This window comes from Mesoplodon mirus (assembly GCF_964341445.2).
Source record: "Mesoplodon mirus genome assembly, chromosome: X".
Lineage (NCBI taxonomy): Eukaryota > Metazoa > Chordata > Mammalia > Artiodactyla > Ziphiidae > Mesoplodon > Mesoplodon mirus.
In genome coordinates this window covers 16516526-16544029 of record NC_138981.1, presented here as the reverse complement: position 1 = coordinate 16544029, position 27504 = coordinate 16516526, and the positions used below count along the sequence as shown (strand labels likewise).

The 27504-nt window shown below is 43.9% G+C and overlaps 1 protein-coding gene and 1 long non-coding RNA gene across 4 annotated transcripts in view; one reads left to right on the top strand and one right to left on the bottom strand.

Annotated features, from left to right (window-relative positions):
* Positions 1 to 27504, bottom strand: part of NHS (NHS actin remodeling regulator) — a 348600-nt gene that overhangs the window by 41960 nt on the left and 279136 nt on the right. For all 3 annotated transcript variants that reach the window (XM_082608892.1, XM_082608893.1, XM_082608894.1), the window contains 2 exons: positions 21348 to 21500; positions 5974 to 6107 (listed from right to left, as the gene is read on the bottom strand). In XM_082608892.1, the coding sequence (XP_082465018.1) occupies positions 5974 to 6107; positions 21348 to 21500 (287 nt within the window). The remainder of the gene's footprint in view (positions 1 to 5973; positions 6108 to 21347; positions 21501 to 27504) is intronic.
* The window catches only part of LOC309796032, a 95657-nt gene that overhangs the window by 42009 nt on the left and 26144 nt on the right, over positions 1 to 27504 (top strand). The gene's annotated exons all lie outside the window — the stretch shown is intronic.

Below are 27504 nucleotides of genomic sequence, written 5' to 3'. Positions count from 1 at the left end.
ATTGATTCCTTCTAGTGTATTTTTCATTTCAGTTATTCTTCATCTCTGTTTTGTTGTTCTTTATATTTTCTAACTCTTTGTTGAAAACTTCTAACTTGTTTTATGCATCCGTTCTTATCCTGAGTTCTTTAATCATCTTTACAATCATTACTCTGAATTCTTTCTCAGGTAGAATGCCTATCTTCACTTCACTTAGTTCTTCTGGGTTTTTTTCTTGTTCCTTCATCTGGAACATGTTCCTCTGCCACCTCATTTTGTTTAAGTTGCTGTTGGTATTTTTATGTATGTCGTAGGTTAGTTATGTTTCTCAACCTTGGAGAAGTGGCCTTCTGTAGGACAAGTCCTGTGCATCCCTGCAGCACACTCCCCTCTCGTCACCCAAGCTATATTCTCTAGGGATTCCCCCTAAGAGGGCTGCGTGGGTCCTTCTGTTGTGGTGGGCTAACTGTCTGGGTGGTCTGGTAGGCTTAGTCGGCCTCTAGTGTCATTGGTTGCCAGGCCCTGTGTTGTGTGGATGCTGCTGGTTGGTGGGCCTGGTCATGAGGTGGCTGACTGCAGAACCCCAGGGGGCCCTGGGGCTAGTGCTGGCTCACTGGTGGGCAGAATCAGGGTCCAGAAGACTTAGGGGCTATTCCCCCCCACCCCCCGCCAGTGGTGGGTGAAGCCAGGTCCTGGGGTTAGTGCTGGACTACTGGCAGGCAGAGCCTGGTCCTGGAGACTGGCTGCAGGGTCCAGGGATCCCAGAGTGCTGTCAGATCACTGATGGGTAGCGGGGGCCAGTTCCTGGCACAGTTGGGTATGAGGTTTGGGGTGTCCCAAAACTTGTGTTGGCCTGCTAGTGGGCAGGGCTGGGGCCCAGCTTGTCCCAGGGTTGGGTCTGGCCTGCTTTTGGCTGGCTGGGTCTGCAGGCTGTGGGATTGTGGTTTTCTGGCATCTGGTATCTGCCCCCTGGTGGGTGAGGCTGGTCTAGTGGCTAGTGCAGGCTTCCTGGAGGGGAAGGCCAGTGCCTGCCAGCTGGTGGGCGGAGCTGGGTCTTGGCCCTCTGGTGGGCAGGGCCATGTCTAGAGGTGGCTGTGAGCTCAGGAAGTCTTTAGGCAGCCTATCTGCTGATGGGTGGGGCTGTGTCCCCACCCAGTTAGTTGTTTGGCTTGAGCTGTCCCAGCACTGGTACCTACAGGCAGTTGGGTGTGGGGCCAGGTCTTGGTGCTAATGAGCTAATGGCACCCACCAGCACTGGCTTCCATGGGGTAGAACAAGCTCCCAAATATGGCTGCTGCCAGTGTCTATGTCCCCAGGGTGAGCCACAGCTGCCCCCCACCTCTTTGCGAGACTCTTCAAGACCAGCAGGTAGTTCTGGCCCTGGCTCCTATGAAGTTACTGCTTTTGCCCTGGGTCCTGGTGCACATGAGGTTTTGTGTGCGCCCTTTAAAAGTGGTGTCGGGACTTCCCTGGTGGCGCAGTGGATACAACTCCATGCTGCCAATTCAGGTGGCCTGGGTTCGATCCCTGGTCAGGGAACTAGATCCCACATGCATGCTGCAACTAAGAGTTCTCATGCCACAACTACGGAGCCTGTGTGCCGCAACTAAGACCTGGTGCAATCAAATAAATAAAGTGAAGTCTCTATTTTCTGCAGCCCTTTGGGACTCCTGAAATTAAACCCCATTGGCCTTCAAAGCCAAGTGCTTTGGCGGCTCATCTTCCCAGAGCATTGCAGGACCCCTGGGCTGGGGAGCCTGATATGGGGCTCAGAACTCTCCTGTGGGAGAACCCCTGCAATATAATTATTCTCCAGTTTGTGGGTCACTCATCTGGAGGTATGGGACTTGATTATATCAGAAGTCTGCCCCTCCTCCCCATCTTGTTGTGGTTCCTTCTTTATGTCTTAGTTGTTAAAGATCTTTACGGGTAGGTTTTGGTCTTTTTCATAGATGGTTGTTCTGCAGATAGTTGTGGTTTTGGTGTGCTTGTGAGAGGAGGTGAGCTCAGGGTCTTTCTACTCTGCCATCTTGGCCCAAATTCCCTTTGGCTATTCTTGTATGTTTATTTCTCCATAAGAACTTTAGTATCAATGGGTCAAACTCCATTTTTAAAAAAGCTTATTGGTAATTTTTATTGGGATTGTGTTAAACTTTATAAATTAATTTAGAACTGACTTGTTTATAGTGCTGAATCATTCTATCCAAGAACAAGGGGTGTCCTTCCACTTGAGAAAGTCTAATTTTGTGTCTTTTAGGAATGCTTTCAGATTTCCTAATACAGGTTTTGCACATTTGTGATGAATTAATTCCTAAGTATTTAATCTTCTTTGTTATTGCTGTAAATGGAGTTTTCTGTAACACTAGGTCTTCTAATTGTCTATCCTTTGTGTAAGTGAAGGATATTGATTTTTGTGTTTTTATCTGCTACTTATTGAATTCTTTTATTGTTTAAATTAGTTTTATAATTGATTCTCTAGAATTTTCCTGGTATAGTATCACATCATTTGCAACTAGATACAGGTTTACTTCTTCTTTACCAATTCTTATGCCTGCAATTGATTTATTTTGTCCAACTGCATTGATTAATCCCTCTAATATAATCCCTCTAATATAATGCTAATTAGTAGCAGATAGTGAGTATCCTTGCCTTGTTTCTGATTTTAATGGAAATGCCTCTAATGTTTCCCCATTAAGTTAGATACTGGCTTTAGAACTAAGGCATATATATTTTATCCTGTTAATGGAGTACCATTGAATTCCTATTTTCTCAAGTCTTTTTATAAAGAATAGGTCTTGAATTTTATTTAAGGCCTTTCCAGTATCTATGGAAGTAATCATATGGATTTTCCCCCCTTAGATCTATTAATATAGTATATGATACTAATAGATTTCCTAATATTGAACCAACCTTCCATTCCTGGAATAAATCCCATTTAGTCATGGTATATTAATTTCTCAGTATGGTATTGTATTCTGTTTGCTCACATTTAATTTAACATTTTTGCATCAATAATCATGAGTTGATATTGGTCTGTCCTCCCTCCCTCCCTCCCTCCCTTCCTTCCTTCCTTCCTTCCTTCCTTCCTTCCCTCCTTCCCTCCTTCCCTCCTTCCCTCCCTCCCGTCTTTATCAGGTTTAGGTATCAAACCTTCAGAAAAGGTTCATAAAAGAAATGGGGAAGTTCTTCATTTTCAATGTGCTGAAACAACTTATAGAGCATTGAGATTATCTGGACTTTGAAAGTTTAGTAGAATTCCTCTGTGAAACCGTCTGGGCCTGCAATCACCTCCTTTGCCACCCTTGATGAGGGAGGACTTCCATATGGGCCTTCATTAGGAGATACGCCTTGAATTTTCAGCTTACAGAGCTGGGATTTAAACCTAGTTAGACCCATGGTCTTATCACTATATCACTGATACCTCAGGGACTTGGATTGCTTAATCATAATGATGATGATGATGTCTAATACATATTCAGTGCCTTTTATGTGTCAGGTACTGTTTACATGTATTAACACATTCAATCCTTGTTTTAAACTTATAAGGTACTATCTCTCATTATCCCTAAGACACTGAAATGGTTAACTTGTCCAGGGTCACATAGCTCGTAAATGGTAGAGCCTGGTCTTCAATTCCAGGCAGTTCGGCTTCACAGATCATGTCTTTTAATGACCAAAGTACAGTATAACAGTTTATAGAATTGTGGACCAGTGTATATCAGAACCTCATTATGAATGCTTTTTTAAAGGGGAAAAAATGGTTTAACTGAAGTCTCGTAAAGGAAAGAAGAGTTGCTGTTTACGAAAACGTCTGTCTAGCAATTTGGCTACAAATTTCCTATCCCTATACCTACAGCCTTTTCTCTTGCAGCAGTATACAGCCTCTGTAAGCTTAATGTATAGAACTGTGTTCTAGTCTGAGTCAGCTCCAGGTCTGAGGGATTCAACTTGAATGGAAATCTTCCAATGACCTTGGTGACTGAAACTCAATCAAACAAATGAAACAGTTAAAATTTCCCCAAATTACTTAGAAATACTAACTATTATTGAGATGGGTAAATTTTCTGGTTTACATAAGTATGACCTCTTATTAATGTTTGTTGGGAAAATGAAGCACACTCATTGCTATTCATTATTTTAAGCTTTTTCCTATAGTCTTATTTTGGTATTTAGACATTATTAAAAATTACGCAGATTAAGACAAAGGGTAATATTTTTATGTCATTTCTGTAAATGCTTGACATTCTTCTCTCCCACCACCCCCCACCAAGAAAGCCAACTTAATGAGCCACAAAACATATTATAATGAATGGGAAAAATATTTTTAGCATTTTTATGCAGAAAATGCCTCATTAAAAGCAAATGCTTCAGCAAGCAGATTTGAGCTTAATAGGAACTTTTGTCGAGCAGGGCTTTTATGACAAATCACTAGCATGTTGTAACTGCTCTATCTAAAGACCTAGAAAGCCATAAGAGACTCTACCTTCCTTTCTTATCCCTGGGCTGCATTGCAGCAGTATGGTGAGTTTGACATGGCACTTAGTAGACACTTGATGAGCCTGAGGGACATGAAGCCTACTGTCCAGCCACGAGCAGGAAAAATGTCTGTGTACTGTTCAATATCACTGTTTTATCTGGATATATCATGAGAGTCATTTAGATGAAATCTGTTCTCGGCTTGGTGTCTGGCATCATGTGACCCAAATATTTTGCATCTAATTTGCATATTGTAAAGCCATAGGGGTACAGGGTTTATAATCATACATATACAACCTTAATTTCAAATAAAACCCTCAACTTCTACTTACACTATTGTAACTTCTTTAGACTTAGGGCCTCAAACTGTCATGACAAGGGACCAGGGGTCTACCCATTCAGGCAGGCTGTGTGGGCTGATTTGGTCACAGAAACCATAGTCTCTCACCTCAGTGGTGCCCTACTCAGAGGCACAAAGTGCTCATCTGTCCCCAGTGAGCCCTCAGAAGGCACACCTGGGGTAATGGTGTTTCCAGGTATTCTGAGCTGGTCTCAGCTTCATCATCTCTGATCCATAATTGGGGGCTTGAGCTGAGTTACAGCCACACCCACCCAGGCAAGGCTGACATCACCAGTGGTGATGACATCACTCTGGTAACTGGTTACTCAGAAGAGCACCCTCCCTTATAGAATGGGGGAAGCATGAAATTATGTTCATCTTCAAATGGTAATTTTTCACATCATATAAGTTCTTTCTCAGTTCACCCTACCTAGTCAGCCACACTATCGCCTGACTAGTAATAATAGTGGTTGCAGCAGTTAACATTTACTGAGGTCTATGTCAGGCATTGTGCTAAGTTCTTTCCATGCCTTATTTCATTTAACCCTCAAGCCCTATAAGCTAGTTACTATTAATATCCCCATATTACAGATGAGGGAACTGAGGGCAAGAAAGGTAAGTAACCTGCCCTAAATCTTTCAGCTTGTATGCAGAAGAATTATGATTTGAAGCAAGTTTTCCCCTGATTTTATTTTATTTATTTTATTTTTTATTGAAGGATAGTTGATTTACAATATTATGTTAGTTTCAGGTATACAGCACAGTGATTCAGTTTGATTTTTTTTTCTTCAGATTCTTTTCCATTATAGGTTATTACAAAATATTGAAAAGAATTCCCTGTGCTATGCAATAAATCCTGTTGTTTATCTTTTTTATATATAGTGGTGTGTATCTGCTAATCCAATATTCCTAATTTCCCTGATTTTAGAGTCCTTAACTATTATTGCTTTACTGCATTGTGCAGCCAATTTAAAAAAATCTGTATCCCCACCCTGTTCCCCAGAAAAGAGGCATTCCTTTCAGGAATGAAAGGGGAAAAATTCTGTTTTCAAATGCCCATGATTAGCTCTTTCAGGCAGCCCAGTCTCCTTCAGTAGGAGGAGTGAAACTGACGTCCAAGACCCACTCATACTTCCCGCTGAGCAGGTACAGGGCTGCCGCCTGGCCATCAAGCTCACCGTTAAGAAGTGCCGGTCCTTAAGTTCGCGTCTTCTCTGGCTGTGAGCTGGGGGGTAGGCGGGCAGTGGAGGAGCTACTACAGAAAGGGGTGCAGCAGCTCTATGCTCCCGGCGATCGCTCCGGCTCCGGTGTTCTGGGGGCAGAAAAAGCGATAATACAGAAACATACTTGGCATTTTCAATTTCTCTTTCCCCCTTGGGAGGATGAGCAAAAGGCTGGAAAAAAAGTGACATTTTGCTAATCCAGCTCATTTGTATACCAAATAAGCTTTTCAGAATGGTTCTGAACTAAACTTTCACTTCATATGAAGTTGGACACCTGCATTTCAGTGGGTCCATCTCATAGTCATTGTACAAGATGGTTCACTCTAGGTTTGGAAAAAGTAGTATATTTCTCAACATGCCTCGTTTCAAAACAACATGAGCAAAAAAAAAAAAAAAATCTAGAACGGTGCAAGATCTGCTGACATCAGTCCTGGAGTGGACCGTAGGCACAGACACACCAGAGCCTCCCAGAGTGGTAGCGACAGATGCTCACAGCCATCCAGTGGGTGATGGAGCCAGCTCACATTGGCTCAGGGGCCCGGATTGCTATGTGTTCAGGAATTTTGCGAGCCAGTTTTTAAACTGTTGGTAGCTTGAAATAGGCTACGGGGGGAGTATTTATATCACAGAAACTGGAGAGTCCTACACATCAGGGCTTTATTCATTTATTTCTTTATTACGCTTTTTAAATACAGAGCCTGTGGCCTGCACACCGTTGCACCCATCTAAGCTCTGTCACCCACAACACTCACATGGCTTTCAAATCCTGGGTTCCTAAGAAAGTAAAGAAATCCCAGTGGTGACAGTTGTCTGATTTAGGAATAAAGGTACTTCTGGGAAAAACCAAGAAATTTCCTTGTGTGCGATGAAGTGGTCCCGACTCACTGACAAGAATCACTGAGACATCAACAGCACAGCTTAGCTTTCTGGGTGTCTCAGTGAGCCCCAAAGCACATCCTACCCAACATACTGGCCACACCAAAGGCTTCCCTGCCTGCCAAAACCCAGCCCACACTCATGCCTAGGGCCTGAAATCTCGTGACTCCCACTGAATATGACCAAGGTAGAAATTTGTGCAGCAGCAGATGTCTTAATCTGTCTTCTGTTGTTTAAAATTGCCATTACTCAGCACATCTACGATAATAATTATGATGCCCAATATTTATTGAGCAATTGACATGCATCAAAGATGCTTTGCAAAAGCTTTTAGGTGCATTATCTTGACAACTGCATGAAGTAGGCACTGATAGTGTCCCTCTTGTGCAGATGCCTAAACCAATCAGGGAGGCTAAGTCATTGCCGAGCTGTCAGTGGTACACACTTGGCCCCAGGGCTCTGCTCTTCACCACTTCTTGACCTGTGAGCTCTAGAAGGTCCAAACACACCTCGCTAATCAGAGCAAGACTGCTGGGATTTGATAGTATTTGATTATAATTACATTTTATCACATTCTAATTCTTTGGACATTGACAATATAGAATATTTGGCTACTCATAAGACACTAATTCTTTTGCCCGTGTTAGGAAACAGCTAACTACACTGACCCTCTCAGGTGGCGTCAGAGGCCCTTTCTCTGAAGGCCCTGTAGTGTCAGTGGCCATTTCATCTCTGTCATTGTATTGATAAAAATCAGGATGTCTCTATATGTCTGCCTCTTTTATAGAAGGCTGCCCCTGGACAACAGAGATTATATTCAGCTTTCTGTCACAGTGCCCTGCTGTGCCTGTGATATAGTGGGTTCTCAATAAATGTGGAGTGACTGAAAGGAAGAACAAATTAATGCTTTCATTAAGGTCTGCTTTTGTAACAGTAGAATGCACTCTAAAGCCCTACCTTTCCCATGGGCTGTGTAGTTAGTGCCCTCGCTGTGCCCTTGCTGTTAGGTCCTTCTCTGGTCCTGTTGCCTACTTACACTGGCCGCCCGAATGCTGGCCCCTTTCCTCTTTGCTGTAGTCAGTGTGCTGTACTCTAAACCAGTACCTGAGCACTCTTGAGCCTTCTGATTTCTGTCCATGTCTGACTGGCCTGTCTGTGGGCCTCCCTGCCTCAACTGCCGACTTTGTCTGTGTCAGGAAAATGTGGCAGTATTTCTCATCTTCCTTTGCTTGGGATTCTTTTTTTTTGTTGTTGTTAAATCTGGCTCCTTAATTAATTAATTAATTTATTTATTTTTGGCTGTATTGGGTCTTAGTTTCTGTGTGAGGGCTTTCTCTAGTTGTCACAAGCGGGGGCCACTCTTCATCACGGTGCGTGGGCCTCTCACTATCGTGGCCTCTCTTGTTGCGGAGCACAGGCTCCAGACGTGCAGGCTCAGTAGTTGTGGCTCACGGGCCTAGTTGCTCCGTGGCATGTGGGATCTTCCCAGACCAGGGCTTGAACCCGTGTCCCCTGCATTAGCAGGCAGATTCTCAACCACTGCGCCACCAGGGAAGCCCTGCTTGGGATTCTTTAGACAAATGTTGACTCCCATTCACAACCAGAGAAAAGTCCTCATCCACACACAGGTGGTCTTTGCTAAAGTGCCACCATAGCCATTGTTCATCAGGAAGACTTAAAAAAAAATAACTATATAGTTGCTTTACAATATTGTGGGACTTCCCTGGTGGGGCAGTGGTTAAGAATTTGCCTGCCAATGAAGGGGACACGGCTTCGAGCCCTGGTCCGGGAAGATTCCACATGCCACAGAGCAGCCAAACCCTTGAGCCACAACTACTGAAGCCCACGTGCCTAGAGCCCATGCTCCACAACAAGAGAAGCCACCGCAATGAGAAGCCCGTGCACCGCAACAAAGAATAGCCCCCGCTTGCTGCAACTAGAGACAAGCCCGCATGCAGCAATGAAGACCCAATGCAGCCAAAAATAAATTAATTAATTAAGGGGGAAAAAAACAATGGAATACAATATTGTGTTAGTTTCAGGCATACAGCTTCAGATTCTTTTCCAATATAGGTTATTACAAGATACTGAATATAGTTCCCTGTGCTATACAGTAAATCCTTGTTGTTTATCTATTTTATATATAGTGCTGTGTATCTGTTAATCCCATACTCCTAATTTATCCCTCCACCTCCCCTTTCCCCTTCGGTAACCATAAGTTTCTTTTCTATGTCTATGAGTCTGTTTCTGTTTGGTCAATAAATGAATTTGTATTTTTTTTTTAGATTCCACATATAAGTGATATATTATTTCTCTTTCTCTGTCTGACTTACTCAGTATGATAATCTCTAGGTCCATCCATGTTGCTGCAAATGGCAATATTTCATTCTTTTTTAGTCCTGAGTAATATTCCACTGTATATACACCACATCTTCTTTATCTGTTCATCTATTCATGGACTCTCAGGTTGCTTCCATGTCCTGGCTATTGTAAATAGTGCTGCAATGAACATAGCAGTGCATGTCTCTTTTTGAATTATAGTTTTGTCTAGGTATATGCCTAGGAGTGGGATTGCTGGGTCGTATGGTAGTTCTAGTTTTAGTTTTTTAAGGAACCTCCATACTGTTCTCCATAGTGGCTGCACCAATTTACATTCCACCAACGGTGTAGGAGCGTTCCCTTTTCTCCACACCATCTCCAGCATTTACTGTTTGTAGATTTTTTGATGATGGCCATTCTGACCAGTGTGAGATGATATCGCATTGTAGTTTTGATTTGCATTTCTCTAATGATCAGTGACATTGAGCATTTTTTCATGTGTCTGTTGGCAATCTGTATGTCTTCTTTGGAGAAATGTCTATTTAGGTCTTCTGCCCAGTTTTTGATTGGGTTGTTTGTTTTTTGATATTGAGTTGTATGAGGTGTCTGTATATTTTGGAAATTAAGCCCTTGTCGTTCTCATCATTTGCAAATATTTTTTCCCAGTCTGTAGGTTGTTTTTTCATTTTGTTTATGGTTTGCTTTGCTGTGAAAAAGCCTATAAGTTTGACTAGGTTCAATTTATTTATTTTTGCATTTACTTATTTTACCTTGGGAGACTGATCTAAGAAAACATTACTATGATTTATGTCCAAGAATGTTTTGCCTATGTTCTCTTCTAGGAGTTTTATGGTGTCATATCTTATGTTTAAGTCTTTAAGCCATTTTAGTTTTATTGTTGTGTATGGTGTGAGGTTGTGTTCTAACTTCATTGATTTACATGAGGCTGTCCAGCTTTCCCAACACCACTTGCTGAAGGGACTGTCTTTTCTCCATTGTATATTCTTGCCTCCTTTGTTGAAGATTAATTGACTGTAGGTGTGTGGGTTTATTTCTGGGCTCTCTATTCTGTTCTTTTGATCTGTCTGTCTGTTTTTGTGCCAATACTATGCTGTTTGGATTACTGTAGTTTTGCAGTATTGTCTGAAATCTGGGAGGGTTATGCCTCCGGCTTTGTTCTTTTTCCTCAGAGTTGCCTTGGCAATTCTTGGTCTTTTGTAGTTCCATATAAATTTTAGGATTATGTGTTCTAGCTCTGTGAAAAATATCATGGGTAATTTGATAGAGATCATATGAAATCTGTAGATTGCTTTGGGTAGTATGGCTGTTTTAACAATATTAATTCTTCCAATCCAAGAGCATGGGATAGCTTTCCATTTCTTTGTATCATTTTCAGTTTCCTTTATCAGTGTTTTATAGTTCTCAGCATATAGGTCTTTCATCTCCTTGGTTAGGTTTTACTTATTTATATTTTTTTGCACAATTTTATTATTTATTTAAATTTATTTTATCTTTTTGGCTGCTTTGGGTCTTCATTGCTGCGTGTGGGCTTTCTCTAGTTGCGGCGAGCGGGGGCTACTCTTTGTTGTGGTGCACGGGCTTCTCATTGAGGTGGCTTCTCTTGTTGCAGAGCACAGGCTCTAGGTGTGCAGGCTTCAGTAGTTGTGGCACACGGGCTCAGTAGTTGTGGCACGCAGGCTCTAGAGCGCAGCCTCAGTAGTTGTGGCGCGCAGGCTTAGTTGCTCTGCGGCATGTGGGATCTTCCCGGGCCAGGGCTCGAACCCATGTCCCCTGCATTGGCAGGTGGATTCTTAACCACTGTGCCACCAGGGAAGCCCTTTGCACAACTGTAAACGGGATTGTTTTTTTACTTCCTCTTTCTGATATTTCATTGTTAGTATAAAGAAATGCAACAGATTTCTGTATATTGATCTTGTATCCTGCTACCTTGCTGAATTCATTTATTTGTTCTAACAGTTTTTGTGTGGAGTCTTTAGGGTCTTCTATATAGAGTATCATGTCATCTGTGTACAGTAACAATTTTATCTCTTCCCTTCCAATTTAGATACCTTTTATTTCTTTTTCTTGTCTGACTGCTGTGGCTAGGACTTCCAATACTATGTTGAATAGAAGCGGTGAGAGTGGGCATCCTTGTCTTGTTCCAGAATTTAGTGGGAAGGATTTCACCTTTTCACTGTTGAGTATTATATTGGCTGTGGGTTTGTTGTAAATGGATTTTATTATGTTGAGATATGTTCCCTCTATACCTACTTTGGTGAGAATTTTTATCATGAATGGATGTTGAATTTTATCAAATGCTTTTTCTGCATCTATTGAGATGATCATGTTGTTTTTGTCTTTTCTTTTGTTGATACGGTGTATCACGTTGATTGATTTGTGTATGTTGAACCATCCTTGTGACCTTGGAATGAATCCAACTTGATCATGGTGTATGATCCTTGTTATGTGTTGTTGGATTCAGTTTGCTAATATTTTGTTGAGGAATTTTCCATGTATATTCATCAAAGATACTGACCTGTAATTTTGTTTTTTTGTAGTATTGTTGTCTGGTTTTGGTATCAGGGTGATAGTGGCTTCATAAAATGATTTTGGGAGTGTTCCCGCCTCTTCAGTCGTTTGGAATAGTTTGAGAAAGACAGGTATGAGTTCTTCTTTTTGGTTGGTAGAATTCCCCAGTGAAGCCATCTGGTCCTAGACTTTTGTTTGCAGGGAGGTTTTTTGTTGTTGTTGTTATTGTTTTATACAGATTCTATTTTACTTCTAGTGATCGGTCTGTTCAAATTATCTGTTTCTTTTTGATTCAGTTTTGGCAGGCTGTATGTTTCTAGAAACTTGTCAGTTTCTTCTAGGTTGTCCATTTTGTCGGCATATAACTGTTCATAGTTTTTTGCTTATGATTTTTTGTGCTTCTGCGGTATTGGTTGTTTCTCTTTCATTTCTTATTTTGTTTATTTGGGTCCTCTCTCTTTTGTTCTTGGTGAGCCTGGCTAGAGGTTCATCGATTTTGTTTACCCTTTCAAAAAACAGCTCTTGGTTTTATTGACTTTTTTATTATTTATAATTCTATTTTATTTATTTCCTCTCTGATCTTTATTTCCTTCCTTCTGCTGACTTCAGGTTTTATATGTTCTTTTCTAATTCTTTTAGGTGGAAGGTTAGGTTGTTTGAGATTTTTCTTATTTTTTGAGGAAGGCCTGTATTTGCTGTAAGCTTCTCTCTCAGGACTGCATCCCATAGATTTCGGATGGTTGTGTTTTTTTGTTTTTTGTGGTTTTTTGCGGTACGCGGGCCTCTCACTGTTGTGGCCTCTCCCGTTGCAGAGCACAGGCTCTGGACGCGCAGGCTCAGCGGCCATGGCTCACGGGCCTAGCCGCTCTGCGGCATGTGGTATCTTCCCGGAACAGGGCACGAACCCGTGTCCCCTGGATCGGCAGGCAGACTCTCAACCACTGCACCACCAGGGAAGCCCCATGTGTTTTTATTTTCCTTTGTCTTGAGGTATTTTTTAAATTTCCTCTTTGATTTAATTGTTGACTCATTGTGTTTTTTAGTAGCATGTTGTTTAGTCTCTATGTAATCATTTTTTTCTCATTTTTCTTTCTGTGGTTGATTTCTAGTTTCATGCCATTGTGGTCAGAGAAGATGCTTGAGATAATTTCTTTTCTCTTAAATTTGTTGAGGCTTGTTTTGTGTCTTAGTATGTGGTCTATCCTAGAGAATGTTCCATGTGTACTTGAAAAGAGTGTGTACTTTGGTTTTCTTGGATGTAGTGTCCTGTAGATATCAATTAAGTCTGTTTTAATGTGTCATTTAGAGTCTCTTGCCTTATTGATTTTCTGTTTGGAAGATCTGTCCATTGATGTCAGTGGGGTGTTAAAATCTCCTGCTACTATCGTACTCCCATCAGTTTCTCCTTTTATGTCTGTTAGTATTTGTTTCATGTATTTAGGTGCTCCTATATTGCATACATATACGTTAATGAGTGTAATATCATCCTCTTCCTTTATTGATCCTTTTATCATTAATACAGGGTCCTTCTTTGTCTTTATTCATGGCCTTTGTTTTAAAGTCTATTTTGTCTGATATGAGTATTGCTACCCTCGCTTTCTTGTCATTTCCATTTGCATGAAGTATCTTTTTCCATCCCCTCACTTTCAATCTATGCATGTCTTTAACCCTAAAGTGGGTCTCTTATAGGCAGCAGATTGTAGGTTCTTGTTTTATTATCCAATATGCCAGTCTGTGTCTTTTTATCAGAGCATTTAGTCTATTGACATTTAAAGTAATTATTGATAAGTATGTATTTATTGCCATTTTAAACCTTGTTTTCCAGTTGATTTTGTATTTCTTCTTTGTTCCTTTCTTCTTTTTGTTTTTCCTTTTGTAGTTTATGGTTTTCTTTTGTATTATGCTTGAGTTCCTTTCTTTTTGGCTTTTGTGAGACCACTGTATGTTTTTAATTTGTGGTTACCCTGGTTTTCAAGTATGTTAAACCATAACTGTATCTTCTTGCTTTAGACTGATAGTCATGTAAGCGCAAACACATTCTAAAAAAACTACATATTCTTACTCCCCTCTCCCACATTATGTGATTCTGATGTCCTCTTTTACATCTTCATGTTTATCCTTTTGTTGTTCCTTATAGTTATAATTGCTTTCACAAATTTTTTGATTGTTTTTAAATTTATGTACTGGCTTATTTAAGTGATCTTCAATCCTTTTTTTTAAATTTATTTATTTATGGCTGTGTTGGGTCTTCATTTCTGTGCGAGGGCTTTCTCTAGTTGTGGCAAGCGGGGGCCACTGTTCATCGCGGTGCGCGGGCCTCTCGCTATGGCGGCCTCTCTTGTTACGGAGCACAGGCTCCAGATGCGCAGGCTCAGTAGTTGTGGCTCACGGGCCTAGTTGCTCCGCGGCATGTGGGATACTCCCAGACCAGGGCTCGAACCTGTGTCCCCTGCATTAGCAGGCAGATTCTCAACCACTGCGCCACCAGGGAAGCCCCCCAATCCTTTTATATATTTGCCTTTCCTGTTGTGACTTTCCCTTTCCTATAGATTCTTGCTTCTTTTCTGTTTAGAGAAGACCTTTCAATATTTCTTGTAGGATAGGTTTAGTATTTCTATATTCCTTTTTTTAAACTTTTTATTTTATACTGGAGTATAGTTGATTAACAATGTTGTGTTAGTTTCAGGTATACAGCAAAGTGATTTAGTTATACATATGCATGTATCTATTCTTTATCAAATTCTTTTCCCATTTAGGTTGTTACATAATATTGAGCAGAGTCCCCTGTTTTACACAGTAGGTCCTTGTTGATTATCCATTTTAAGTATAGCAGTGTGTACATGTCCATCCCAAACTTCCTAACTATCCACCCTTGCCCTGGAACCATAAGTTTGTTCTCTAAGTCTGTGAGTCTGTTTTGATTTTTAAAATAAGTACATTTGTATCATTTTTTTAAGATTCTGCATATAAGCAATATCATATGATATCTATCTCACTTTCTCTGTCTGACTTCCTTCACTCAGTATGACAATCTCTGGGTCCATCCATGTTGCTGCAAATGGCATTATTTCATTCTTTTTAATGGCTGAGTAATATTCCATTGTATACATACACCACATCTTCTTTATCCATTCCTCTGTTGATGGACATTTAGGTTGCTTGCGTGTCTTGGCTATTGTCAGTGCTGCAATGAACATTGGGGTGCATGTATCCTTTCGGACCATGTTTTTCTCCAGATATATGCCCAGGAGCGGGATTGCAGGATCATATGGTAGCTCTATTTTTAGTTTTTTAAGGAACCTCCGTACTCTTCTCCATAGTGGCTGTACCAGTTTACATTCCCATCAGCAGTGTAGGAGGGTTCCTTTTCTCCACACCCTCTCCAGCATTTATTGTTTGTGGATTTTTTGATGATAGCCATTCTGACTGGTGTCAGGTGATATCTCAATGAAGTTTTTTTTATTATTATTTACTAATTTTTATAAATTTATTTTTGGCTGTGTTGGGTCTTCGTTGCTGCTCACGGGCTTTCTCTAGTTGCAGCGAGTGGGGGCTACTCTTCATTGTGGTGCGCGGGCTTCTCATTGTGGTGGCTTCTCTTGAGAGCACAGGCTCTAGGCATGTGGGTTTCAGTAGTTGCAGCACGCAGGCTCAGTAGTTGTGGCACGTGGGCTCTAGAGCGCAGGCTCATTAGTTGTGGCGCACGGGCTTAGTTGCTCCATGGCATGTGGGATCTTCCCGGACCAGGGGTCGAACCCATGTCCCCTGCACTGGCAGGTGGCTTCTCAACCACTGTGCCACCAGGGAAGCCCTCAATGTAGTTTTGATTTGCATTTCTCTAATAATTACTGATGTTGAATATCTTTTCATGAGTATTGCTGTATTCTTTTAGTTTTTTGCTCGTCTGAGAAATTCTTTCTCCCTCCTTCTATTCTAAATGATAATCTTGCTGGACAGAGTATCCTAGGTTGCAGGTTTTTTCCTTTCAGAACTTTGAATATGTCTTGCCACCCCCTTCTGGCCTGCAAAGTTTCTGTAGATAAATCAGCTGATAGCCTTATGATAGTCCCTTGTAAATGACTCTGTTTTTCTCTTGCTGCCTTTAGAATCCTCTCTTTATCTTTCACTTTTGCCATTTTAATTACGTGTCTTGGTGTGGATCAGTTTGGGTTCATCTTGTTTGGGACGGTCTGTGATTCCTGTACCTGGATATCTGTTTCCTTCTTTAGGTTTGGGAAGTTTTCAGACAGAATTTCTTCAGGTACATTTTGGATCCCTTTTTCTCTTTCTTCTTCTTCTGGAATCCGTATTATGTGTAGGTTGGTACACTTTATATTATCCCATGGATCTCGTATGTTGCTTTCACTTTTTTTTCACTTGTGTTTCTGTCTGCTGTTCTGATTGGGTGGTTTGTGTTATTTTATCTTCCAGATGACTTATTTATTCTGCTATTTAGACTTATTTAGTCTGCTGTTTATTGACTTTAGCTCGTTTTTATCTTGACAATTGAGTTGTCTAATTTTGATTGGCTCCTGTTTATGGTTTCTATTGAATAGTTCCTTGTTACAGTGATCTACATTTCTATCAATAGTGTTTCTTAGGTTCTTTAGCATTTTTATTACCTCCTTTTTGAACTCAGGGCCTGGTAGACTGGTGAGGTTTGTTTCATCGTTCTTTCAGGGGTTTTCTCTTATTCTTTTAAATTGGGAGTAGTTCCTCTGCTTTTTCGTTTTACTTATATTTCTCTAACTCCACGAATTTAGGAGAAACAGTTATCTACTGTGGTCTTGAAAGGCTGTTTTTATGTGGGAGTGTCCTGGTGTAGACTGTGTGAGTCCAGTATTTTTGGTGTGAGGGCTCTATTTGGTATGATGCTGGCCACTATCCACCCTTGATGGGGGGGTGTTTGGTGTTGTGCTGGCCAGAGCCTGCACCGTATGTTGGGTGGGGCCTCATCTTTGCTCTGTGGTTGTCACAGCCCTGTCAGGGGCGGGGTCTCCTCCCCGGCTGTTGGAGTAGAGGCCCTGAGGTCTGGTTCTCAGCTGCAGCGTGAGGTAGGCGGGACCGGAGCACTCCCCCTGGGAGCCGCTGTGTGTTCCTCCTCAGGAGCTGTCCGCCAGGACCTGTGACTCTGTGAGGCCTCCTGCCACCCGGTGTGCACACCCACAAAATCCGCTGCTGCTGGTGCCGCCCTGAGACCCGTCTCGGCTGTGGGAGCGCTGACAGTTGGCTCGAGCATCAGCCTTGCCTTTGAAGTGTGCAGGTTCACAAAGCATGAGCTCCCAAAGCCTGCTGCCCCATGGTGGGAGTGCTGGTAATTGGCTCTGATGTCAGCCCTGGTACGTGCGTGCTCCCAAAGTCTGGTGTGGCTGGAGCCGCACCCCGCAGTGAGCACACTGACAATGAGGCGTCTATGGCGGACCCGTACCCGGCCCTTCATGCGTCGATAATGGGGTCCTTTGGCGGACCTGTGCCCCGTCCGGTGTGCACCCCCAGTTGCAGCCCAGACCACACTCCAGGCTCTTCAGGATGTGTCTGCGCAGCCAAAGTAAGTCCTCTTCCCGTGTCTGTCCACTGAAGCCTGAGTTTCAGCACCCATGAGCTGTGCATACCAGCTGGCACGCATCTCAGGCTGGGAGGTGTGGCAGCATGGCAGGTGTCAGCCGGTCCCTCTGTATCTTGCTTGGCAGCAAGTCAGCCCGGGCACACTCCTCTCTTGCAAATTCCAGGCCCCTGCAGCTCCCCTGTCCTGGCGGACCTTCCAGCCAGCAAAGGAGGTTCCCAGGGTGAGGGAACCCTTCCTCTTTCACAGCTCCCTCCCAGGGGTGCAGGTCCCATCCTGATTCCTTTTTTTTTCCTCTCCTTTCGTCCTACCCGGTTATGTGGGGATCTTTCTTGCAGCTTTGGTTATATGAGATCTTTTGACAGCTTTCAGCTGGTATTCTGTGAGAACCTTTGAATGTATTTGTAGGGGGGAAGTGAGCTCCATGTCCTACCCTGCCACCTTGATCTCCCTTCCAAGAAGTCTTTTTGAGATAAACGTCTTCCATGTTAAAGTGCCCACCTCCAGCACCACCCTCATTTTTCTCTGCTAGGAAGCAGTGGGCTTTTCTAAATGGGCAGTGTAAGGAAAAGCTTTTAAATTCTTAAATGCATAATGAAGAGTAAACTATAGGTGTCACTAGTTAGGAAAAGGTAGGAGGAAGGGAGGAGTCTGGAGGGAGATACCAACTCAATTTCCCATTCAATTTCTCCCCTCCTACCCTTTCATTTGCCCCAGGCCGGGAGTAGGCAGGTAGATTAATGGGTCCCTAATACTTCTTTCTGGTGGTGGTGTGAGGAGAACATTCGTCAGCTAGAGCCTGAAACTGCAGTAGACTCTTGGTGCTTATTCCTTTAGACCAATGAAATTTAGACCCCAGCCCTGAAGCTTGAAAGGAAAGGAAATATAAAATATAAATCTCTCTTTATAGCCTCTTAGTAATCTCTCTCTCCTTGTCTCACAAACATAAACATTGGCATCACTTCAAGCCATTATTGGCTCTGAGCATAGAGAACTGCTAAGAAAGGGAAAAAAAGAGGAATCAGATTCTAAATAACTTGAAATCCATTATGATGCTGCTTCCTCTGAGGAGCCTTCCCTGAAGCTCCATGGCATCATTAGTGCCTTTCCTCTGAGCCCCCATATTTCCTCTGAGCCCCCATATCACTGTGTTGAAATTACCTGGTTACTTGCCTGTCTCCCTCACTAGACCAGGAATTCCTTGTGGGCAAGGACCACACACTATTTCTCTCTGAATCCTAGGTGTAGCACAGTGCCTGGCCCTCAAGAGACTTTGTTGAGGGGTTTGCTATTGAGCAGATCTTGAAGGCAGCCAATTTCTCGGTTCTGATCTCAGTCCCCCAGCTCCCTCCTTAGAGCCCCATTTCCAAAAGGAGCACGCTGCTGCTGCCGCCACAGCCTAGCTTGTCTGTGGTTCATCATCCACTCCCTTCTGGTGGAAGCCAGGACATTCCAGCTGTCCAAATAGAGAACCTACGGGGAAGCTCATTTGTGAGCAAGGCCTTGTCTGATAGGTCAGTATTAGCCATGGCCACCAGATGGCAGAAGTGGTATTCTGATGAATGCACTCACTACTAAGCTACTGTTTCTTGGACAAGGGTAAAAAAAAAAAAAAAAAAGCCACTTTCTAATTTTAATTCTACACTGCATGTTTTTAATTCTATGATGCCTATAATTCCTGTTTATGGCTCTCTTCAGTGCTATTAAAACTACTACACCCAAGATTTGCTATTGAGACAACCACAAAGCAAGCCTGTCTGTGGAGGGCAAGATGCAGCTCCTCCGTCTTCCTTACAAACCCCAGGAGGCCCCGTATCCATCCCTCAGCCCCCAGGAGGAAGTTCTGAGAAAACTGATATTGGCGCTTGCTGTTCCTTAGTTCTGCCGTTAAGTCCAAACCTGACAACACAGTGAAATGTGATAGCTTACGAGCAGCTTAATGTTATCTGGTTGAATCTGGAAAAATCTAATCAGAGATGACTTATGAATAATAATAAAGGGATAAAAATAATTATGTCTAAAGGGCTAACGTTACTCAAGCTCTCTAATGATGGGATCAGAGAAAGTATTTAGTGAGAATGATTAGATTCCTCTGTCGTCATTCTCTGCCCTCAGTACTCAACCAGTTTTCTACAGAATTTGATTCAGTTGCACAAACATTCATTGAGGACCTACTATTATGTCAGGGTCATGCTGAATGCTTTGAATAAAAAAAATTTATGGGAATTCCCTGGCAGTCCAGTGGCTAGGACTTTGTGCTCTCACTGCCGAGGGCCAGGGTTCAATCCCTGGTCAGGGAACTAAGGTCCCACAAGCCGCGTGGTGTGGCAAAAAAAAAAAAAAAGTAAAAAAAAGAAAATGTATAAGATATCATCCTTGTCCTTGAGTTGCTCGTGGATTAATGGTAGAAGACAGGCCCGTAAGTGGTTAGTTATGATATGATAGAAGCTTATAAGTGGCACAATGGGATGATGCACAGGCGATTATGGCAAGGGCGCCTAATCCAGGCTGCAGAGGAACAGTAAGAGTGTTAACGAAGCTTTCTGGAAGGTGGCTGGCACTAAAAATTTGGTAGAGAACTTTTCAGCCAACTATAAAATTGAAGTGAATAGTAAGAATGCCAGCAGTAGGTTGAGAGGACACTGTCACCCTTCATTATAAGGGTCACAGTATCTGCTACTAATAACCAAGGGGAATTTTTAGAAACAATTGCATGAGGGAGATTAGTAGGTTAGCTCTTTCATTAAAGGGAAAAAAGACAAGGGATGGGCAAAAGGGAGGAGTCATACACATGAGGAAGAAAAAAGCTGAAAACAACATTTGTCATTTTATTTCTCCGTCCTGATAGTGACATAAAAATATTTTATTTGAATTTTAATACTCTTGCAAAATACCATTCCTTAAAGGAGCATAGGGAATTTGGGACAAAGACACTGAACGTACAGACCCCATGTGTCTCCATAGCAAAAATCTAAAGGCCAAACAAGCTGGCCTGCCAACTTCTGACACCAACGGAGGGGGCTCTGAAAAGGATGATGCCAGTTTTTAATCTCCTTGTCCTAATTAGAGTGGCTTTAAGGCACTGAAAAGTAACCAGTGGAAGAAGAGGCTGTATCTTCTACCTTGAATGCTGTGTGCCTCTCTCTGGCTTTCTCAGGACTGTGAGAGAACTAGAAATAGAAATATTTATTTCCCTAGGACACAGTGTATGGTGCGGAGGAAAAGAGCTCTGGCTGGGGGGTCTGGAGGCCTGGGTCTGGGTCCTGGCACTGTACCTAACCTGCTGCATGTGACCCTCAGCAAGTGTCCTGACCTCTCTAGGGCTCCATGTGCTATGCTGTAGAATGGACCAGATCACTGGTTCTCAACAGCAGCAGAAGAAACCCCCTGGGGAAGGTTCCAGTTGTTTGTTAGATGATTGGGCTGGAGCCAAGGATGACAGCCATCCTACGAGGCATAGTGCAGTCCTGAACACTGACACAGCGCCCCAGGTCCCACAGACAGCCCGCCAGAATTTCCTGTAAGGGAAAAGCCTAGAACCTACTTCTGAGTCAAAGCTAATTAAAATCCAGAGGGTTTTTTTTTTTTTGGCTCATGTATATTATGTGCTGAATGCACCAGTTTCTATGGTTGTGTCCTCCTGCCCCCTGACTCTTTCATTTCTCTGTGCTTTGTGTTCAGAATGACTTCTGTCTTTACTTAATCCAAACCTACTTTTGATAGGCACAAACATCTGTCTTCATTATGTCTTCTAGTGCAGCCGTGCCTGGGCATTTGCATATTGCAAATATTATTATTATAAATAATTTTCCTTTTAAGTTCTCCTTATTATCATATTCAGGCCATAATGCTATTGTTAGTTACATCAATAGGCAGGTTATATATTACCCATGAATTTCATTTCAGGGTAGAAAACGGAGCATTTCAAAGTGCTTGCTATAACAAGGGGAGGTATTGGGACCGATGGGACAGAAAACAACCCCTTGATGGGATGAGCTCCAAGTTCTCTCCCCGAAATGCCCCCAAGCCCGAGATCAGTCACCTCTGCGCAGGGCTTGCAGGCTCTGCCGGGCGTGGCGGTGCAGCTCCTCCACGCAGGGCGGCCTGGTGGCCGGGAGGAAGATGTTTCTCTGCTGGTGCCACGGTGCACGGTAGTACACGCTCAGCTTGCTCTCGATGTCCAGGTTGGAGACGGCTGCAAGACAAAAGAGGAACACAGGGCATTATCCATCCGAAGCTTTCAGTTGTGCATTTGGCAGACCCTGGGGCGGGACAGGGGTGGAGTCTGGGTGGAGTGGAGTAGAAATCCAGACTGCTGCATTCACAAGAGGAACTTGCTTAAGGCTCGAGAAAGGTTTCAAGTTTACGATACAGATAGGACAACCTTTACCCCCAAGCCAAGGGATGGGAGACCCCGGGACACCAAGCATCTGTCCGAGACCAGCCAGTTTCCTCTCTACACCCTCACTTCTCACTCTCTGACACAGTTGTTCGTGAACCTGGACAAGCCCCTGGCCAGCCATGCTTCAGGGTGGGGTGAGGTCCTGCCTTCCAAGAAGGCAGAGAAGAGCCTCAGGAGTGAGTGGAAAAGCTTGCCCCAGCTCCAGTCTTCTGGCCGCAGGCCCTCAGAACTGTAGTTCTGCACACCTGCTCCTGATGCCCACTTGAACTTTGCCCCTCCCTTGCCCTGCTTTCTGTCTCCTGTGACCCCCGGCCCCCGACCCTCACTATTGAGCATTATCCTGCCCTCTACTTGCCATCTCCACTGTCTGCCACCTTTCAAAGCATTGCTTAGCTTCCCTAGTTTTGCCCAGGGAAGAGCACAGGCATTAAAGAACTCATTAAGGGGTGACTGGTGTTAAGGGAGGGAAACCACAGACAGTACTGGTGAGGAGAGGGACACGGTCCTTGCGACTCCTCCAAGAGATCAAGGAAGAAGGCCTCCTTCCCCCGAACACAGCATTTAACCCATTATGTCTTCTTCATGCACACACTGAGCCTAAGATGGAGATCACCCGTGAGTCAAAGATAAATTCTTATGGAAGGCACTGTTCCTAAGCAGGAAGCGTCTGATTAGGAAGTTACTGCACAGAGGAGCTCCTGAGCACCTGGGCAGCCTGCCAGCCTCAGGAATGGCGAGAACTGCCCCAGTCTGCTTTACCCTCCAGACCTACTATCTGGACCAGACCTACCCTGCATCTCCCAGTCTCGTCCTCTCCTTCTGCTTTTCCTTTTTTTCCCAGGGTGTGATTTGGGGGCATTCTGTCCCACTGTTTATTCCTGTGCCCCAAACAAACTTCTGGTTCCTGTCCGATCCTTTTCTTTTTGAAATCTGGTGTACCATTTCACTTTGTCTGGGAAGCCTTACCTAAAACATGACACTCTACAGATAAAGCAGGAAGGCAAATGTAAAAGAAGGGAAGATACTTTTGGGGTGGGGCGGGGATAGAAGAAAGAAAATTGGGAAAACGCAGCCTTTTGATAATTAGTCCCCCGGCTCCCCGGGCACTGCATTTACAGCAGTTGTTTTTGTTTTCTTAAGCAGTCTTTAGCAGCGTTGTTGTTGTTTCCCCTAGAATAATACATCCTAACCGCAAGGAGCACCAGTAGAAACAAGGACATATTTCCAAAGATGCTAAAGAAACATCACATGGACAGGGTCAAAGGGACAATGCTATCTATGCCTCTACAACAGTGCCATCAAATAGAACTCTGTGATGATGAAATGCTGTATTAGCCGTACAGTCCAATGTGGTAACCACTAGCCACAGTGGCTACTAAGTACCTTTAATTTTTAATTTTATTTAATTTAAATTTAAATAGCCACGGGTAGCTACTGTATTGTACAACCATAACCAGAGTGTACTATGTATTATATTCTCGCACCCTCAGCTACAGAGCAGATTACTCCCTTTGACCTAGATTTATTCTCACTTGGTGTTTTATCTCCAAGAAGACTTCAAGCCGGAGGGTTAGAGATCACAGGATTATCTTCCTGGGTAGGGGAAGAGTATTGTCAGGGGAAAGTTCTATGGGGCCAAGAATAAAGGCAGCAGCTTTTCTTTCTTGCGTTACTCTAGAACCTCAACCCTTTCATTGGAAACCATAAGTGCCTGGCGAACCAGTCAGGGGTCATTGAGTCCTGAGGCCTCTTCAGGCCTCAGATGAGGTGTGGGAGGCCTTGGGGGTAGAAAGGGTGGGCCACATCTGGATCAGAGCTCTCCTTCTCTCATGTGTAAAGTAGGGGGAAGTGCTGAAGACAGAGCCTTTATTTAGCCCCCCTCAGAGGAATGCTCTGGTTCAGTGACCAGGACTGCTTGAAAAGTCAGCCTCTCCCTGGATGCAGAGGTCAGCTCCCACCCAACAGGGCCGAGCTCATTACCAAACTCAACGGAGGTGGCTGTGAATTCATGTGCTAGTGACAGCTGGGAGCAGGGACAGAGCAGAAAGCTTGCCTGCTGGAAAGAAGAGGCAGGAGGTTCAGTGGATAGTCCCTGAAGCAGAGGGACTTCTGAGCACCTCCTCCCCCAGGCTCATCCTTTCAGCGGGAAGGCGGAAGCCAGGATTTGGGGCTGGACCCAGGTGACTTGGGGGTAGACCAGAGAGTCTTATAGCCCCTCATTCCCTCAGCACCACAGACCAGATGCTCAGGGTCTTATATTTTGATAGCCCCTCAGAAACGAGGTTGAGTGGCCGTGGGCCCTCCATCTTTGTGTGGGGAACAGCTTTTGCTTTCAGTTTTGTCCTTTGGTTACAGAGCATTACCTAGTACTGTGTGTCCACCAGAGGCAGGCAGACAGGCACTAATGGAGCTCTTCTAGGGAAAACTATCCCACTTTCCTTCTTTAAAAAATCGATTCCTTTTCCTAAATAGCAGTTCAACAAAAGTTGAATCCACTCATTCATAAGCTCGCTGTGCCACTGCCATTGCAAGGTTGTCCCACATCTTCAGGTTCACCCTGCCCCTTTTTCTTCTCTATTTAACAATTTCACCCTGGCTGAGCCATGCGAGATAGTAGGTTTAGTTCTCTTACTTAATGTTTGGTCTCATAAAAATAATACAAAGAGAAGCAAGAAGGTTTCTCCTCAGCTTATTTGGGTATATCCAGGGAACTGTCCGGTAGGCAGAATTCTTGGGGTAGCCCCCAAGATTCCTGCCTTCTCGTGTACATAACCTGTATAGTCTCCTCCCCTTGAGTGTAGGTAGAATCTGTGAATTATGGGATTTTAAGATCCCTCTTCAATTGACTTTGAGTTGATCAAAAGGGAGATAATTAGTGTGGTGTATCTGGTCTAATCAGGTGAGCCCTTAAAAAAAAAAAAGACAAGCAGAAGCAGCGATACCCTCCTGTTGGCCTTAAAAAAGCAAACTGCCACATTGTAGAGAAGGCCAGGTGGCAAGTAATGGGGCCTCTAGGAGCTGAGGGCCTCAGTCCTAGAAACCTCAAGGAACTGAATTCTGCCAACAACCCAGAGGCCCCTGAGCCTCAGATGAGAACTCAGCCCCAACCAAAACTTTGATGGCAAGCCAAGGGGACCCTGAGCAAAAGACCCAGTTAACCCGTGCCCAGATTCCTGAGCCACAGAAATGTCAAGGTCATAAATGGGCACTGTTTTAAGCTGCTAAGTTTGTGGCAATTTGCTGTATGATATTAGAAAAGGAATACACCCTCCCACTATTTTATCTGCTTCCCTAGAGCCAGTTGCTTGCCTTGCCTGGTATTTGTCCTCTCCTTCCTTTGTTACTCCTCCCAGGGAAGGGGCGGATAATGGCACAGGTTACAGTGGGAAATAGGGCTGTATGTCTTGTTTTTATCCCCTACGCAGGAAAAAGGTTATGTGCATGTATCAGTTTTCCTGTCCAAGACTGTAGGCTCTTGCAGGGAGCTCCAGCCATATGCTAAGCACTACACCAGGTGCGTTATATTCGTGGTATCTTCACACCACCCAGAGATTAAAGTAGTGCTCCCATTTTACCAATAAAGAAACAGAAGCCCAGAGAAAGTGAGTAAATTTGCAAAGTCACACACCTGGCATGTAGAAGATCTGGGATTAGAAACCATCTCTGGCTTCCAAGCTGCCGTTTTTTCCCAAACCAAATATTGAGATAAATTTGCCTAAACTAAGGCTGATTGGGGGAGGGGGATGTGAAGCGGCTGTCTGCCACATGAAAAGTATCTAGTGCTTCTCAAAAAAAGAAAGAAAGAAAGGATTCATAACTGCTACTCTGTCATCCATAGCATTAGGTGTAACCAAGAACTGAGTGAATCTTTCACAAAGTGTCCAGGAGATATGTCATATTCCAGAAATACAAACAGCACTACGAACAGGTACCATAAGACCAAACTGCTGAAAGAAAGTGCCATTGTAGGAAACGTCCACAGGGCAGTGAAAAGTCTTTCTAGACTGAACTCAGCTGATCCCCCTGTCAAACTCTGAAGGTAATGGGACTGTCTAGACCTCGACTCGTAGTGATGTATTGACAGCATGGATATGGTCACTGGGTTCATCTGAAATGAGCTGACTTGGAAACTGAGGAAGATTGGTGTCTGCCCCTCTCTTGGAAAGGCCAGGGTCATTTCTTTTTTTTTTTTTAAGTATGTATGTATGTATGTATTTATTTAGGCTGTGCCGGGTCTTAGTTGCGGCATGCGGGATCTTTTAGTTGCGGCGTGCATGCGGGATCTAGTTCCCCGACCAGGGATCGAACCCAGGCCCCCTGCATTGGGAGCGCAGATTCTTAGCTGCTGGACCACCAGGGAAGTCCCCAGGTTCACTTCTAAGGACAGGTAGAGGCTCGGCTTTAGGAATTGTTGGGAGGGGATAAAAAATCAGGGGCGAATACAGTCTTGCGCCAGTGCCTCTCCAGCCCCCAGTCTAGGGTTGGCACTTGTTCAGTACTGCCTTTCCTGGCCTCATGAGCTTATCACTCCCTTAAAGCTTTACTGCCCTTAAGAGGAGTGCAAAAGGCTTATTCTTGGCCTCTCTTCCTGGAAGGCCCCTCTACCCCGAGTCCCCATACCTGCCGCTGGCTCTCTCCGCAAGCTACTCCTTCTTCCTTCTCCCAGGCTCTCAAGAATTTAAAAGGGGAAGGTGACAGCTGAAATCAAAGTCTGAACGTTACGTGTTGTGAAAATGTCAGAAACGTGTGCAAAGTGACTCTGACATGGAATTTCTACCCCTTCAGGGGAGGGGAAGGGATTTTTTTAAATGTTCTTAGAGTGTCTACAGGACTAACTACCCACATGTACCTTGCTAACCTTCCTTCCACCCATCACACCCACCCCCATCACACCGCTTTCTTGCTGGGGACACAAACCATCCATCCCAATGCCCTCTGACAGAAAGCAGCAAGGAACATGCTTAGCGCATCACTATATTAATGAGCATCTGAAATTGCATCACAGATACGTCGGCGGTTTGCTCTCTGGGTCCCTGCTAGGCTGCAGCTGATCCTCAGCAGTCACCAGCCTGGTAAGCAAAATGGAAATCTACTCAGGGTCTCTGGTGCTACTGCCTGACTTCCCAGATCTGTTCGGGAGCAAGGGAGGGGATTGCTCCACTCGAGACTATTCATTCTCTCCCTCCCTCCCTCCCTTCCCGACTCCCTTCCTTCCCCTCGCCAACTCTGCTTGGCAGTGTGGAGGAGGGAGCAGGGTAGGGAGCACCAAGGCTCCTGCTACCTGTTGAACAACCCAGCGCCAGAGCCAGGTGCCCACAGTCTGCCCCTGCTGGGCTTCCTTTTCCGCAGAACCACAATAATTCAGACTTGTTCCCCACTGTGGACAAAGCATCCAACATGGACCCCTCAGCATCAGAAAAATCTAGGCTTCCTGACAAGTTCTAGCACCCACAGAATAGGAGAATGTGGCTGTGTATTTATTTACGCACGAAAAGGAGCCAGAACGATTTTTCCCATATAAATATTTCTCTAACTTCTAAAACGAAATGATGCTTCACACTAGGAGTATGTTTAATTATTGCTGCTGTTGTTTCAATGTTCGACATCCTGTGGAAAGACCACCAGAAGCCTGGGTTCTACTCGCAGTTCTGTGCCCTTGGGCAAGTCACTGAACGTTCCCAGGATTCAAGTTCCCCATCTTTACAAATCAGGGTTTGGCCTTCCTGCTGTCTGACGGAGTCCTGTCTGCTCTGTTTATGCCTCTGCTTTCTACCAGTCACCAAAATTACATGAGGTT